Below are 16,960 nucleotides of genomic sequence, written 5' to 3' on the forward strand. Positions count from 1 at the left end.
GGGGGGGGGGAAGAGCGAGAGCGAGAGCGAGAGAAGAGAAAGGACGCGCCGCGCGTGCGCGCGCCCTCCCCACCCTCACGACATTGCCCCCCCCTTGTTGCCTCCCTCCCCGCCATCCATCCATCCATCCATCCGCGCACGCGCGGGCAGACAGAGCCCGGCTGTTCCCTCCCCGGCGGCGGCCCTCCCTCCGCCGCCTGGTCTCGGCCTCTCCGTCGCTCAGAGGCTGTTCCCACACCCCTCCCCCCTCCTCCTCCTCCGACAGGCGGCGGCTCCTCCCTCCCTCCCTCCCCAGCGCGGGCTGTTCCGCTGCCAGGCGCCTCTCCGCCCTCCGGAGCGCTGGGGACCCAAGATGGCCGCCGTGTCAGTTTGGGTCTTCGCCGCCGTCCGGCCTCTGCCTCCCGGGCTCCGCCTCGCGTAGGCCCCGGTAAGTGCCGCCGTCCCCCGCCGCCGCCGCCTCCCTTTCCCCGCGCCCCGGCCCGGCGGGAAAGCCTCCGCGGGGGCCCCCCGGGCCGGCTCCGAACCCACCGACGGGGGCGGAAAAAAAATATATAAAGGCCCCTGCGCGGGCTTCTCTCTCGCGTCAGGCCCCGCGGCCTGGTCGGGTCCGGCCCGTGAGGCGCTCGCCCGCTCCGGCTACGCCAGGCCCCAGGCCCGGCCGGGCCCTCGCCGCGGCAGGTGCAGGCCGCCCGCCCGCCTGGCCCACCGACCCCGCGGGCCTCAGCCCGGAGGGCCGCGCCGCCCGGGCCCAGGCCGCCTCCGTCTCCTCCTCGGGGCCTCTCGGCGAAGCCTCGGGCTAGGCCTCCTCACGGTCGCTTCGGGAACCCCGGCCCAGCCGAGCCGCCGCCACCACCTCAGGCTACGGGGGGGAGGGCGGAGCGGAGGCGCTTTCGGGCCGCCTGCCTGCCTGCCTGCCTGGCTCGCCCGCCTTCGGCCCTCAAAGGGCAGCCGAGGCGAGCCACGGAGGGAAGGGGCGGCGGCGGCTTGGGCTCGGGCGGCCCGCCTGCCTGCCTGCCTTCGGACCCGAGTGGTTGTCTTGCTGCCGCCTCGCCTTACATAACCCGGGACTCTCTCCCTCTCTCTCTGCTCGCCTTCGCTGGTCCGACCCACTTCGGACAGGCATCTCCGGCGGGGCCCTTGCCTGACTTTTGCAAACCTCCCCTTTCCCCCTTTGCTTGCCAGGCCGCTTACCCTTTCTTATTTTTTTATTTTGAGAACTGGGTCCAGAAACTATGAAGTCAGCCTTGAACATCCCCTTACAAGCAGAGCAGGGGCTTCCAACTTTTCCTCGGGTCCCATTAAGATCTTCCTGCTGACATGTTTTGGTTGTCAGGGCTATCCCAGGAAGGCTTGAAATGTGTCCCTCCCGTATAACTGAAATGTTTTGGTTTTTTAAAAAGTTCTTCAGGTCCTCGGCTTTCACCTTTCCAAGCTATATTCGTTATAGAACTATTGAGGGGGGGGTGTAGATTGGTCCCCATCTGTTTTCTTGTTATAACTGTCTTCACCTCTTTTTTCTCAAGTAGAGAGAATGGGAGACGTTGCTTTTTCTCTGGTTTCCTCTGCTTGTTTTAAGACGAGTTTGCCCTAGTTTTGCAAATGGCTCGCAGCCTGATGGATGGGTTCCTGCTGCCACAAGTTCATTGTTGTTGAAAAATGGACCAGACACAGTGCCGTTTTTGAGCACCACTTCTGTAATTGCTTTTGGTTTCAGTTGTGGCCAAATATTCTTGGATATATTGCATGCTTCTAAGTTTCTGGCTGGCTACTGTGGGAACTACACTGCGCTAAATAGACCTTTTCTCTGATCTTGGTCCAGGGCTTTTTTAAATGTTCTGTTACATAAAATCTACTACAAAAATCACTTGTGGAGATTGTTAAGTGATATAACTTGTGTTTTCATTTTTCCTGTAGGACTACAGTTCTGTTTGCTTGTGGATTCGTTTGAAACGTAAAGACTTGGAGTGAGATGTGCTGAATTCTTCTCACCTGTGTGCTACACTTGTTCAGCAGCTGTTTGAGGGATTTATTGGAAAACATGAATCAGCCAATAGCAGGAAATGTCCTTTTTTAGAACTAAAAGTGCTAAATATTGATGTCTGAAAAACAAACAGCAACTTGGGGCAGAAAACGTGTATGCTATGGTTAGCTGGTCCCCTTTCTCCGATCATCTGTTTTTCCATTGTGTGGAACTCCTTCAGCATAGGGATAAGGGATAACGACTCTATGGATATACAGAATTTTTCACCATGGTAAAACTCGCTAACCCGCTGTACACTGAGTGGATTTTGGAGGCAATAAAAAAGGTCAAGAAGCAAAAACAGCGCCCTTCAGAAGAGAGGATATGCAATGCCGTGTCTTCGTCCCATGGTTTGGACCGCAAAACTGTTCTGGAACAGTTGGAACTGAGTGTCAAAGATGGAACCATTCTAAAAGTTTCCAATAAAGGACTTAATTCCTATAAGGATCCTGATAACCCTGGGCGAATAGCACTTCCCAAGCCACGAAACCATGGCAAGTTGGATGGCAAACCGAACGTGGACTGGAATAAACTGATTAAACGGGCAATTGAGGGCTTGGCAGAGTCCAGTGGCTCATCGTTGAAGAACATTGAACGTTTCTTGAAAGGGCAGAAGGATGTCTCAGCTGTGTTTGCGAGCAGCGCTCCTTCTGTCTTCCACCAGCAATTGCGGTTGGCTGTCAAGCGTGCTGTTGGCCATGGACGACTTCTTAAAGATGGGCCTCTGTACCAACTCAACACTAAAGCAGCCACAAATGCAGATGGGAAAGAGAGTTACGAGTCTCTTTCTTGTCTTCCTCCGGTATCGCTACTTCCACATGAAAAAGATAAGGTAAGAATCACATGCTCACCAAATCGTGCTCTTGGTTGTTGAAGATCCAGTGCTTGAGATTATGTCTCCGTGGTGCCATTTGTAGAAGAGCTGGTGTTGTGTGGTGACTTAAAGTCGAGCTGTCAGTAGGGAAGTTCATGTTTCAGCTCACCTGTAAATTCTAGATGGTTTTAGGCAAGATCTGTTTGTCTCCGCTTTCCATCTGGAATATTTTATGTTTTGTTTAATCTCTCACATATATGTTTTGCCCTTCCTCAAGTGAGCCTTCTTACATTACCTTCGGGACAACCTTGTGAGATGGCTCAGACTGAGGAAGTGGGACTAGCCTAAGTCCAACTAGTCAGCTACATAGACAGGTGGGGATTTGAACCCAGGTTCCTCATTCAGCATTCTAACTCCCACACTATACCAACTGTTATACCTGTAGCAATACTTTTCTATTCTTTAGGGCTGTTGTAAGGATGACTGAGAGTGCCTACAAATGTTTACCACCCACAAGGTGGTCATAATACTGCTAAGCAGTACAGTACTATTAAAAGTGCATTGTGCATGTTCAGGGTATGTGGATTGTGGTTTCTGATCATTGGTTGTTTGTACCCTGTTTGAAGAGAAAGCTTCATGACTTGAAGAAATTTTCTTTTTAATATGAATGTTCTGTGCTCTCAGAAAAAAACAGAAACGAGGTGAGGATTTTGAGGAGTCTGTATTTTAAAATAAGATTAGTAACTGTGATATGTTAACAAAATGAAGTGGAGCCATCTAGATAGTAAGTCTGTGAAACCTGCAGGACGTTGGTAACTTGTTTCTGCTAATTCTTCTGCTTAAGACTTTTTAGTCACTATCAAGCTGTCTTGATCTGAATGGGCTTTCATCTGAGATTTCCACATCTAGCTTGTAGAGTAAGGCTTGTCTCTGTTTACTTTTGCTAGGTCACTCTGTGCCTCAGTCTGTTCTGGTGGTTCTAGAGGTTTTCTGGAATAAGGGAAGGTAGATTTGTCCAGCCTGTTGGATAAAACTGAATTTGTATTGTCTTTTCTGTCAGCACTGGCAAACAGGAAACTTGAAGAGGTGTTTTAATTTCCTTGCCTTTTTGTTATTTTATTTTGCTTTGCAAGTTGAGGATTTCTGATGGGAGAGGAAGCACTCACAAGAAAGTGAAGGCAGATAGTGTACTATTCTTTCATACTTCCCTTTCCTATTTTAAATTGTGGCTGTAATAAGTGCAGAGCATGTATTAGTGTTCTTTCATTCAGTCTTGAAACACTACAGCTTCCTTGGAATAGGCACAGGAGAATACTGAGAGTGTGATATGATAGCTACTGCAGGGAGTTTTACGTGTTGGTATTTACTGAAGTCCTTAGATACTTAAGAAACCATAAATGTAATTCCTATAGACTTTGTAAGGCAAAGACTGGATGGACAGCGAAATTTCCAGTGGAGAGAGTTAGAATCCATGCTAAGCTGCTAGCTTGTTAGATGACAAGTAGTTGGCTCTTGGCCTGAGCTCACCTTCTATTGAGCAAGAATAACATTTGGCTGTTCATTTGGCAATGATGTGCACATTAGGAGCCATGGATATAACTTAAATATAGAAGGCTTAGTAAATAGGGTGAGAAACAGCTGGGGCTTGTGTGAATCCCTTATAAAGTTATAAACATAGGATACTGTCATTGTGTTAAGGCAGCTGGAAGAGCAAATAGTATTAAAAGCAGCCCCTCTTATCAGTTGCTTGAAACTCTCCTTCCTTTTGACTCCTTTTGAAAATCAGTGTCGGATGAGAACAGTAAAGATGTCAGGAAGCAAAAAGCTTTTTGATTTCTGTGGAGTGCCTTATGTTGGTTTTAAATGCATTTTCACCCAGTTTTTTTCCCCAAACGAAAATTACTGTCTGCTTACTTTCCAAAGTATTTTAACAATCCTTTCTTCTGAAAGGCTTGCCATAATTTGACTGTTTTCAGTGTTCTGTTTTCCTTCGTCTTGATATATAATATGTTTGGCATATAAGAATAGCTGTATGGGTTCAGACCGAAGTCTCATCTAGTTCAGCATTCTGTTCTCATGCTAGCCTGCTAAATGCCCACAACTAGGATATGAGTACAAGAGATTGATGGTAGAGGACAGAAGGAGGTAACCTTGAACACTTCATATTTTTAGCTGACCATTGACTTAATTGCTAATGGGAGCTGAGGTCTGGCATCAAGAGGGCACCTGTTGTGGAACAAGACATTAGCATCTGAGATGGAGGAGGTGGGAGAGGGAGCACTCATAAGAAAGAGAAGGTAGACAGGGAATTTCCTCAAGGGTTAATCTTCCAGCAGTCTTATTTTTGATTGTCAGTGTTCTGCCTTGTGCACCCCTTTATATATTGATATTTCTTTTGTGCCTTCGTTTGTTTCTGTAGTGGCTTATTTTGAAGTTGCTAATTATGTGTGTTTGGCTTAATGTTTTCTGATAAACAAGGGGCTTGAGGGTTGAGAAAAGATGGCATATATGCAATGGTTCTGATTGGAGGGACCACTATTAAAGGTTTAAAATGAGCTGATTGGCCTGATTTTTAGGAAGGTGTCCAGCCACTGGTTGGAACTTTGTTCTGTTTGGAAAGGGAAAGATTCCACTGGAGTCCTGAAACACCCCCCCCCCCCTTCCTTGGATCATTGCTGAATACTCAAGCGGAATGAGATGGCAAGGCTTCCACTTGGACATGAATCCTTGGCTGTATTGCAACATACCTAGCAGATCTGTGTTTTGGCTAATGCAGGAGTGAAATGTCAGAGGAAGGGAAGAAGTATTATGAGGATTTCGCTGGCACCTTTCCCATACCTTGCAGTCCACTCCCAGATGATACATGGCTGCAGTAGAAAGCCATCTTACACTATAATAACATTCATCTTAAAATAAAGTAACATCCAGTAACTTTGTTCTGAGCTCACATGCTGAGAATTCGGTTTGAAGTGCATGCTGTCCTTCACATAACAGAATAACCAGATAATATGTGTTGTGTGTTCCAGTTATGGTGCAACAAGGGGATACTTTAAAAAAATGAAACAAAACAAAAAATGATTCTATTGGGTAACTGCAAGCATATAGCTAAGTCTTCGCATGTCATTTAGCCCAGCTTTATGCCTGAATCAGCCTTGTGAGTGCACCCACAAAATGTTTGCAGGGCTGATAAAAGTCTTAAATCTGCATCCTTGGGTAACATGGAAATCAAGGAGGCTAGTAAGTAGCTCAGGAACAGAGCAGTTCCTGTCAGCCAGCTCACTCATCTGCATATCATTCATAGTTTGTCTGTGGTAGGGATGTCGAATTTGTGGCACTCCAGATACTTACTATCGGCCAAGGTTGTTAGGGCTTATGAGTTGGAATCAAATGACATCTGAAAGAAACGCCAGAGATGTCTATGCCTTGGCCTGTGGCTTTCACGTGAGTTGCTAAATGCATTGCTCTAAATAGGTGCTATGTTCTAAATTTTCAGGCAACAGAGAATGATAGATTTATGTGAACTGTACTGTACTTCTGAAACAGTTTTTTCATGGTTTCTGCTAGTTGTTTCTCAGCTTTAATAGTGCAACGTCAGGCTTAGAGTTTAGGTAAAATTATTTTGAAATCAAGCTTATATTGGGGAAAGAAGTATGCTTTTCAGGGCACCAAGTCCTCTCCTCAGAAGAGAGCTTTCTTAAAGTTTAAGCCATCAGTGATTGATGGGCTGAACATCTCACTCCCACTGGTAATTCTCACACTGTTTGTTCTGAACTGTAGCTTTCTGTGACTGGTTTTGCAGGTATCTCAGGTAAATTACCTCAGAGAATGATTGTGCTGATACACTGCAACACACTTAACATCCCAACTGAGCAATTTAAAATTACTTTCCTAGTCCTTTTGAGACAAGGACCAAACAGTTACCGTATTTTTCGCACCATAAGACGCACTTTTTTCCCACAAAACAGGGGGGTAGAAAGTCTGTGCGTCTTATGGAGCGATGAAAACAGATTATATTTTCCTGTTTTCTTCTCCTAAAAAATTGGTGCGTCTTATGGAAAGGTGCGTCTTATGGAGTGAAAAATACGGTAAATATGGCTTCCCATAAGTACAATAGTGAGAAAAACATGTCAGTGATTCCATGACTTTCTGCTTATCTCTGCAATGTTGATAGACATTTCAAACATCAAATGGCATTTTAGGTGGCTTCCTTGTGTTGTTGAGCTTTTCCTGATGTCTTTACACTTATTTTGCCTCATTGCTGTGAACGCTTGAGCCATTCCTTTTCTTCTTAATCTGGCTGTGTTATCCATGATTTATTTAAAGGAAATTATGCTTTTTAAATAACTTGTATTTGAATTGAATTGAATTGAATTGCAAGGAACCAATTTTGCATAACTGTAGGTACATCTCTTATGTACAGTAATAGGAACATACTGTAATTTTTAGGAATTTGAAATTACAGGGTGAGGCTGAATGAGGGTGTGGCTTGTGCCAAATGGTATAGGTTAATGTAAAAAGCTTGCAGGCTATTGGTCCAAAACTGTATTTTGGGTGGGGATTTTTGTAGTTAACAACTCAGAGTTCTGTTTTTTTCTAAGCAAGATCTCACAGACATAATCTCATCTGCTATTTAAAAAAGTTATACATTGTTGAATCATTTAAAATATAACTTACTTTTTTTGATAGATACTGGATTTCTCTTGGATTCCTTGGAGGAAATTATTTTGTTGATTATTTTTTTCCAACCAAATACTTTTGACTACATTTTCATTATCCTCACCCATGTTGGCTGGGGCTGTTGGGCTTTGTAGTCCACAGTGTGTAGAACACTCCAGTTTTGGAAGGCTGCTGTGAAGATATGATGCTTTGGAAATTTCTGTAAATCTAGCTCCTTTTTCTCATAGTAAAGGATTTTCTTGGCATTCAAAGCTTTAAAACAAGTGTACAGTCTAGACAGATTGCAGACGGTTCTTATTATTCTGGCTAGCAGTTCTGTTCAGTGTATGCAGCTTTATTTATTATGCCAGTGCATAAATTTTTGCCCCACTGTGCCAGCTGCTGTGTCCAACTCATGTGATTTGTGGCCCAAAGAAATTAACTGCCTTGAAACAATAGTTAAACATAATTACTACATTTGAGTTCTTGTATCTTAGCTTGTTAATGTGAGATATGAATTACTTTTCACATCCTTTTCTAAAGAGTTGGCCAACAACAATGAGTTCCTCCATTAGCCACAGTTTGCCTTTTTCTCCTGAACTATTATCTATTTGTTGTTTATTTGATTAAACCAGTTTAGGCAAAGTATGCAGTCGAGTCTAGTCAGTGGAAGAGTTTGTGCTTGGTGTACCATCTTTTGTGAAGGGGGTTCCTAAAAGCTGAAATGCTTTTTTATCTTAGTCGCTCTCAGGTTCCTGTAGTACAGCTACCCCGCAGAACTTTTTGTGATGTTGTTGTTGTTTAGTCATTTACTTGTGTCCGACTCTTTGTGACCCCATGGACTAGAGCACGCCAGGCCCTCCTGTCTTCCGCTGCCTCCCGGAGTTTGGTCAGATTAGCTGCATACCCTGTGTAAACAATTTTTTTATTAGCTTGACTTCTGATTTCATTAAAAGTTGCTTGAATGTGACTGTTGTGTCACAGACAGAGAGGAGCTCTCCAGAGCCTGAAAATGCATTGCATATGAAGCCCAGCACTTGAGGTGCTGTTGTGGTCATACTCAGAGGATAATTGTCTGTTAAAATTGGCTCCTCTCTCTCTGCAGTGTTATGGCACATGTAGTGCACTAGAGTACTTGTATAAAGTACCAAGCTTACAACTCCTTTCAAGCCATTTCAAACACACCTGTCAGCAGTTATTTGAGCTGAGACATGCTCCTCTCAGGCTTCCAAGATGTCTCTGGACAATTGCAGATCAGGCGTCAAAGGGTTTGCAGTGTTGGTGGTCATGTTATATCACTTAAGGTACCACTAGCTGCTTGTTCTGTTTCACATCCTTTTTACCAGTCTTCTGCCCTCTTCTTGTTCTTATGACAAAGGACCTGGCTGTTTGCAGGCAGCACATTTGTAATCATTTATTTCCTTTCTTTTGGAAACTTGGCCATTCTGCCCCGTGGAACCTGAAGTTAAAAGACTGGAGCAGGGGTGGCAGTGGCAGAAAGAATACAAAGATAGGATTTTTTTTTACTGTTTGCCTTTGTATAACATGCTCATCTCTGCCTGTTCTGCCTGCTGTGCCTGTGGGAAGGTGAGAAGGGTAACATTATCAAGGACTCTATGCATGATCCTGATAACCTTGTTGGGGGGAGTGATCTAGATGAAATGTTGGGAGCAAAGACAGAGGAATCAACAGTCTAGTTTTACTTTGTGAGAGCAAGGAATGATAGAGCAAACCTAGTGTATGCCAGGTAACAGCCGAGTCGATTTTTTTATACAAGGGAAGTTCATTGGCTAGCAGAAGGGAAATATTAAAGCTTATTCATACACAAGAGTTAGCATAGTAGTGTTCATTTAAGAGCTTTAGGACTACAGGGTATTTACTTATTGATCTTGGCTACATTGCTGTTTCATTATTTATTTATTTATTTATTTATTTATTTATTTTATTTTATTTTATTTATTTTATTTAATTTAATTTATACCCCGCCCCTCTAGACCATGTCTACTCGTGGGCGGCTTACAACATAAAATAAATCAATATAATAAATGTTTGGTTGTTGATAAGATAACACAACTTGATAAGAGGTTTTTAAATATAACTTTCTCTTGATCTTCAAATCTTTTACTTGAAAGCAGTAGTTTAAATGTTTAGAGAGCTGTTTTAATTCCTCTCAAACAGTGGTGTTCTTTGACAATATTTTTGTGGATGTTACCAGGTATCTGACACAAAAATGTAGCCTTGATTTTAAGAAATAGAGATAACTATAGATGGAAAATTAATAAAACTAGATAAGAAGTTTGGTAAATGTTGTGTTTCTGACATGGTCTCTAGCAGATTAGCAAAGCAAAAGCAAAGCGTGCTGCTTATATGCCACCCCATAGCGCTTCAAGCACTCTCTGGGCAGTTTACAATTTAATTATGCAGGCTACACATTGCCCCCCTCAGCGAGCTGGGTACTCATTTTACCGACCTGGGAAGGATAGAAGGCTGAGTCAACCTTGAGCCGGCTACCTGGGATTTGAACCCCAGGTCGTGAGCACAGTTTTAGCTGCAGTACAGCGGTTTAACCACTGCACCACGAGGAGAATGTTGGCTTCAGTAATAAGAGAGTAGATTGATTTACTTATAAACGAAGGGAGTTTAAACTACTAAGCTAACAGAGTTTCCAGCTTTTTGATTCCTGTATGTCCAAAACAAGTGTGTCCACAAATTGGTTCCTATGATGACTAAAATACAGTGGTGCTTTGCAAGACTATGTTAATTTGTTCCGCAAAAATCACTGTTTTGCGAAAACATTGTCTTGCGAAATGCGGTTCTCCATTGGAATGCATTGAAATCCATTTAATGCGTTCCAGTGGGGAAAATAGTCGTCATCTTGTGAAAATCGCCCGTAGGGAAAACTGTTTTGCAAAGTGTGGACCAGCTGTCAAAATCGCTATCTTGCGAAAATCAGTCCCTTAAAAAAACGTTTTGCTGTCAAAATTGTCGTCTTGCAAAAAAAAAAAAGGTCCCGGAAAAAAACCTCATCTTGCGAAGCACGGACCAAAACATCATCCAGTGGAAATCGCCCATAGGGAAAACTGTTTTTTGAAGCGCTATAGCGAATAAACTGTTTTGCGAGGTAATTGTCTAGCGAGGCACCACTGTATTTCTGTTCATAATGATGTAGATCTGAGGAGTTTGATCCAAAACTTCAGGTCACAAATCTCTATGCCTTGTTGCCCTTCCAAATTTATATTTTAAATAAGATGGGTGCTGTTGTCAAAACAAAGTGTGCTGCTTTATTTTCTGTACACATTTGGAGACTATAAGCAGAATTTGCTTAATCTTTGCATGCCTGAAATGTCCCAGGACTGAGGCCAGCCATTAACTGAGCACTGCTAAGAGTCTCTCTCTTTCTCATATATATGACAATCTGGCCTTGCTTTAAAAAAAACAACAACCACCAAACATTTTATTTGTAATGTGCACAGTAATAAACGCAATATGTAGCTAATCTCATTTGTCATGCTTGATCTCAGATATCAGGTAGTTATCACTTCCAGTGAGGTGTGACAAGGGGCATTAAACAGCTACTGCTGAGTGGAGGCTGAGAAGGAAGGAGCCCTTGTTTGCTTAGCACTCTCTAGGGGTTTTGGTATTCAATGGCCAGGGATGATACTCCGCTACTGTCTGTGCCATTGCTTGCTGTTCCTCAACAGAACCCTTGCACATGGAGCTGGGCAAACAGCTTCTGCTTCAGCCCCCTCCAGCAGCAGACCGCCCCCAGGAAAGTTGCAAGGTTCTCCTTCCACTTAGGCACTGTTTAATGGGAATTGCTTACTGCTTTTAACATAGGAAAGTGGGCTTTAAGTCAGTGCCTTTCACCAGGAATTTCAAGCAGTTATGTATGTTTAAGTATCTCTATGTAACGAGTTCATTTTAAACTAGACTGTCCTTATGGAATATCTAAAATAGCTGCTGTTTAAAATAGTTTTAAAGAAAAAAAATCAGATTTTAAAAAATTTACTGATTTTCCCCCCCTACTTCAAAAAAAAAATTGGATTTTTGACGATTTAAATTAAAAAAACATTTTCAAAGTTTAAACTGAGATTTAAATCAATTTGATTTTTAATAAAACCATTGATTTTTATCCACCCTGGCATAAAGTCACATAAAACAACATAGTTTAGGCAGTTTCTGTTCGTGTGTTGTGTTCATACAACAGCAGGAGTTCCTTTTGCTCAAAGGAGCATAATTAATACTACATAGGAAAGGGAGGAAACAAACAAGTTATTCATATCTGTGTTTATAATGCTGGAGATTGCTTCTTGGATACTGATTGTTTGATAGGAGAGGTATTCTTAAACACCAAGCAAACTTTCCTTATGCTAAGGTTTTAATCCTTTGTACTTGTACTGGAGTGACTCCTACTGACTTGTTTCTCAGCAGACATGTATAGGATTGTACTGAGAAACTGTCTTGTGCCATCCCAGCTAAGGTAAGACAAACCGATTGGCCAAAATCCTGTTGTGCAACTACATGCGCACCAACTGGTGCCAATGCAGACGTGTGATCCCTGAAGCACTTCTGCCAATGCCTTGTCCAATGAGTTGTCCTGAGAACATATGACCGGTTGCATAAATGGGTTTACATCATGCTGGCATGAACAAGATTTTGCCCATTGTTTCTTTGGCGTTTAGGTTCAGAGAAAGCAGATCAAAGGGAGTGGAAAGAAGAAGCAAGTGGAAATGATACAGTTGTCTAGTTCAGCCTTGCACTGAGCCACAAGATTATACGTCTCAATTGTTGAAATAATGTGTGTGTTTGTTTTTAAATTAGTAATATTAAGTGTTTCTAAAAATCTAACTTTGTATATATTTTTGCACCGTTGTATGTATTTTTGAAAATTGAGGGTAAAAGGCAGAAAACTTCAAATGTATTTTTCTGTGTTGAATGACAAAACAGATGGTACCATGGAGGTCAACACTAGTTTGTGTCTGAAAGAAAGGGAGCCCTGTTTCCCCACTGGTGGGTTTCTGTTGGAGGCAGCAGAATCTGGGTGGTGGGTTGCCTAGGTGCTCTGCTGGTGAATGGGTAGCATCATGCTGGGTTTGATTGGAGGAAACTGTGGTTATGGGTCACCTGACTGGTGAAGGTGCATGCTAGCAAGACTCCAGAGGCAGTTTTGTTTCTTTTGCTGCTTTTCTTACCTTTGCTTAAAGGCAGTGTAAATGTAGAAGCAGCTGCACTTGCTTCTGGATCTTTCGTTCTACATCGGAATTGAAGGGATCACACTGTGATCTCTCTCTGTCTCTCTCTCTCTCAGTCTCTGTCTGGAGGGTTCCAGATTGTGGTGCTGGAAAATCATTCTTCCTAGTAGGTGTCTCATTAGTCTTCTTTAGGGTTCACTTCCCCCCAAAAAAGTTTTAATATTTACATGAAACCTTTGTTGGGACACAGTCTCAGGAATACAGTGCCATTGAGTGAAAATGCCAGAATTCACCATTTCTTTACATTGTCTCTAGAGAGGGGTCTTACATTTCTATCTCTGCTTTATGATGTATTGGATAAGAATGTGTAAATGTAAATCCAGATAAGGATATGATTGATGGTATTGAGGACTCATTGGATCATTTGAGTTGTAAAGTTCCTGTTTATGTACCTGATCATTCATGGTCTCCTTAGAAGAATGAGCTTCATAGTTTAAAGTATTGTTGGATGCCCACGTTGTTCTGATGAAGATTGCTTTACAGCAACTTTAGCTGACTTTGCAGTTATCCTTGCTGGATGATAGATGTGTGTCTTGCAGTCTAGATCATAGTAGTGGGACTGCCTTTGAAAATGATTTGGAAAACTTTGTTGGTGCAAATGATTGCTGGGACAGCAGAACTAACTGCCCATTTGCTTCCATATCCAATTTGGTAGTTTGGTTTTGCCCCTTGAATCTTTGAAATAGTGTTCTGATTATGTCAATGAATGTTTTTCCCAATATGTCATTAAGATTTGTGAGCAAGACTCCTGTTCACATTCTTTTTTTTTATGGGCTTTCTTGGCCTCCATGGGAATCAGGGACTTTATAGTTACAGCCCCAATGTTGTGGAGAAACTTTCTGCAAGAAATGAAGTACTGTACATATGAGCCATTTTTTACCCTTGCTTGCCAACCAGTCAGTGTCTGCTTGTTTCAAATAATTTGGCAGTTGATTTAGTCAATGCTTGATCTCAGTTTCTGCACGTGCTCTGATGTTGGGAAAGAAACTGCTAGCACTCAACCTATGTTATATATCACTCCTGGAGGGGAAGCCCCTGAAAGAAATAAAATGAGGCTTTGAGGCTTATGAAGAGGTTTTCCATTAACCTCATTGGCAGTGCTGATTTTTAAAAAGTAACCATTTCCCCCTTATGCATAATAGATGCCTGAAATATGCTCTGAAAGATGACATTTAGACTTACTGATGTTACATAAAAACAACAGAGACTTTACAACCCTGCCTCATCTTCAGCTGGCATGTTCAATGGTGACATAACAAATAGTCTCCTGAGCCTTTGTTGGTATAAGTAAGGCTGCTTTTCCTGTAACACAAACTCTTTTATAAACAAACCCCAGAGCCAGCAGCTACCTTGTGGAAAAGTAGTCATGTTTATGGAATGGTGTGTTTTGGGTGGAACGGGAATGAAAATGATTTGTGGTAGCCAGTGAGGGTAATGGGATAAGAGTAGACATCAGCCCTGTTAGTATGGCCTATCCCAGCTGGAGCAGGATTAAGGGAGATGCTATATCCCAGCTCGTTTATCTGACAGGAGAGTCATGCTCTGAACAGATGGCCACCATCTGTGCCTCACTCTGGAAACCCCAGGGCCAGAAAATTAGTCTGAATTTGCTTCACTGGATTTGTGAACAGGTGAAAATGGTTCCTAGTAACATAGCAAATTGTGTAAATGGTATCCATTTGAAGGTTTCCATAATAGTGGCAAGAAACAAAGCAACAGGAAGGGCAGCATGGCCCGGGTGGAATTTTAAACAAAGGAGATGGCAGCATATTAACATATATATGTTTGTGTCTGTGCTGTGCGAAGGCATGAGAGGTGGCGACAGTGAAGGTATATTTGGGAGGAAAGTGCACCTCAGAAAAGTATTGAGAGGAGGGGCTGAATTCTGGGTGTTAGAAAAGGAATTGCGTTGAGATTGCTGAAATCTAGTGCTAATGTACATGTTTTTGAGGAGGTCTGTTTGCACTCTCGTTAGTGCTGGTTATTAATAATTTTGTACAAGCAAGCAAGGTAGGGAATGGTTTGTAAACTAAAGGAATGATTCTCTGAAGCCATTACTCAGTTGGAAATAATAATAAAAAAAGATCAGGTATGAGCGGAGAAGCAGGCTTGAATAACTTTTTGTGGATTGATAATTCTTCTGGATTGATTCACTATGTTCTGCAAATAGAAACTAATTTGTGAAAGAACAATAGGTATGTCTTCTCTGCAGCACACAGTGATAAAGTTGCTCCTTTTCATTGTCAGTAATTGATCAGTGATGTGTTGATAGTAAAAAAAAAGTTTGTCTTGGTTCAAAACAAAAATTGTAAATGTAACCTTTTGGCTTCTTAAAAATGTTTATTCTAAAACACATCCACTTTACTGTTCCACTTTAAATGCTTGAAAGCAGCTGTAAAAAAAACCTGACAATAACGTCAGAACCATAGGAAATTGACGAGTTGAATGCCAAATGTACTGCATATAAAAGAAGGGGGGGAATGTTCTATGAAACCAATCAAATAGTGTGGCTAAATTTAGCATTGAGGCACAAATGCTGGCTGGTCCTGTCCTTGTCTTCTGCTGTTACCTCAGAATAGTCTTCTGTCAAACTTTCTGGTTCTATGAAGCACAGCTCCATTCTGTCAAGTTCATGAACCAGAACATGACAGCTCATATGTTGAAGAATTTGTTTGGTTGTGTGGTACATTTTCCCCTGAGTTATTGATTTACATGTGCTTTATGAGTGTTTAACTAAACAAAAGTGTTTTGGGTGGTAACCATCTTGTTTGCTTCAGCAAAAACAAAAATGAAACTCCGTATTTCCTTACACGTTACATAATAAAGTTACAGTGTCTTCTGCCTCATGAGTGCAATTGGCTCAAGGGAGAAGGCTCAAGTCATTCTGGTGCAGTATCAGGCTAAAGAAATCAGCAGACCCTTCCTGTGTGTCTTGACCATGTGGATTTGTTTAGCAGCATCCAATTATTTTAGTAATTGCTGTCATCCATGCACCCTGTGGGGAGATTTGCTTTTTTTTATTTGTATATAAAATATATTAAGAAACATTCAGATTGCAATTATTTGTACTTGTTTCTTGGGGCACTGATTTGTAGATTTGACTTATTCCTATAACAGCACATTTATGTAACAATGCAATTTAAAAATTAGCAGGCTGTTTTACTAGCATAGCAACCTGTAATTCACCTTCAGAGTTTGCTGTTCATTCTTTGCATATTAACAGCCGAAGTCCTATGGTGGGTGTTTCAGTCTGGGCCCCTTCTTGACTTCTGCACTTCTGCTGCTTGTATGGACCATGTTGATAAATAATAGAGGTGGATTTATTTCTTGCAAATGGTGTCTTGTGGAATCCTTTTAGGAGTGGGTGTTGATAGTTTGCTTTTTTGGCTCCTTTCAAAAGAAGGCTAATGCCAAGGGAGATTGAAGTTAAATTTGAGAGCTCATCTGTTTTGAGGTATTTAGTGTGCTGGTTATTGTAGCTTTCGCTCTTGCTTTGCTGGGACAAGATGTACCATTTGGAATTCCTGGCTTGCTCTTTATGAAGACCTTCCCATTGTTCACCCATTGGACTCTGTTTACTTTTAATTCTATTCCTGGAAGTCGAGGGGGGGCTGGGATTATGACCAACAGGATAGGTCATAGTTATGATAGAATTATAGGTCAAGTGATTGGAGTGCGGGGGCATTGGAGAGTGAATAGATTATCTGGAAGAGTTGGAGATTTCTAACTGAAAACCATATATAGGAAAACAAGAAATGTGGCTTCCTGGCAACCCACAATTAATTAGGTAAACCCTGTTGTACTTACACAATTGTAAATAGTAAGAATCTGAGGAATTAAGGTATATCCCACAGAATGAATCTTCCAGTCTATGAAAGTTACATGGCAACCCAGTAAATTTTACGGGGAATGGTGGTAGTTCTCTGAGGTCTCAAGCAACCATCTTTTAAGGGGTTAACTGGAAATGTCAGTAACTAAACCTGGCCTCCTGTATGTGAAAAAACAGGTGCTTAGCCACAAAGTTACAGCTCTTCTCTGTATTGTAGTATTGTTGCTATTTTGGATGTTTTCACATTTCTCTTTCATCAGTTTTCCTTCCTTGCTTAGAAGCCTAATTTTTCTTTCCTTGTCATTGCCAAAGGGAAACTTGAATCTCAGTTACTGTCAACCGTAACATTGTTTTGGAAATGTTTTTTTTTTTATGTGATAGAACATGTT

At 42.1% G+C, this 16,960-nt stretch overlaps 1 protein-coding gene across 1 annotated transcript in view; it reads left to right on the plus strand.

The window, feature by feature from the left end:
• Positions 1–332: 332 nt before the first annotated feature.
• KAT6A (lysine acetyltransferase 6A) overlaps positions 333–16,960 on the plus strand; it is a 59,565-nt gene continuing 42,937 nt past the window's right edge. Inside the window, exons 1-2 of the mRNA XM_072978927.2 lie at positions 333–427; positions 1,915–2,852. Of these exons, the coding sequence (XP_072835028.2) occupies positions 2,250–2,852 (603 nt within the window). The 5' untranslated portion in view covers positions 333–427; positions 1,915–2,249. The remainder of the gene's footprint in view (positions 428–1,914; positions 2,853–16,960) is intronic.

The sequence above is a fragment of the Pogona vitticeps genome, chromosome 8 (genome assembly GCF_051106095.1).
Source record: "Pogona vitticeps strain Pit_001003342236 chromosome 8, PviZW2.1, whole genome shotgun sequence".
In the NCBI taxonomy this organism is placed as follows: Eukaryota; Metazoa; Chordata; class Lepidosauria; order Squamata; family Agamidae; genus Pogona; species Pogona vitticeps.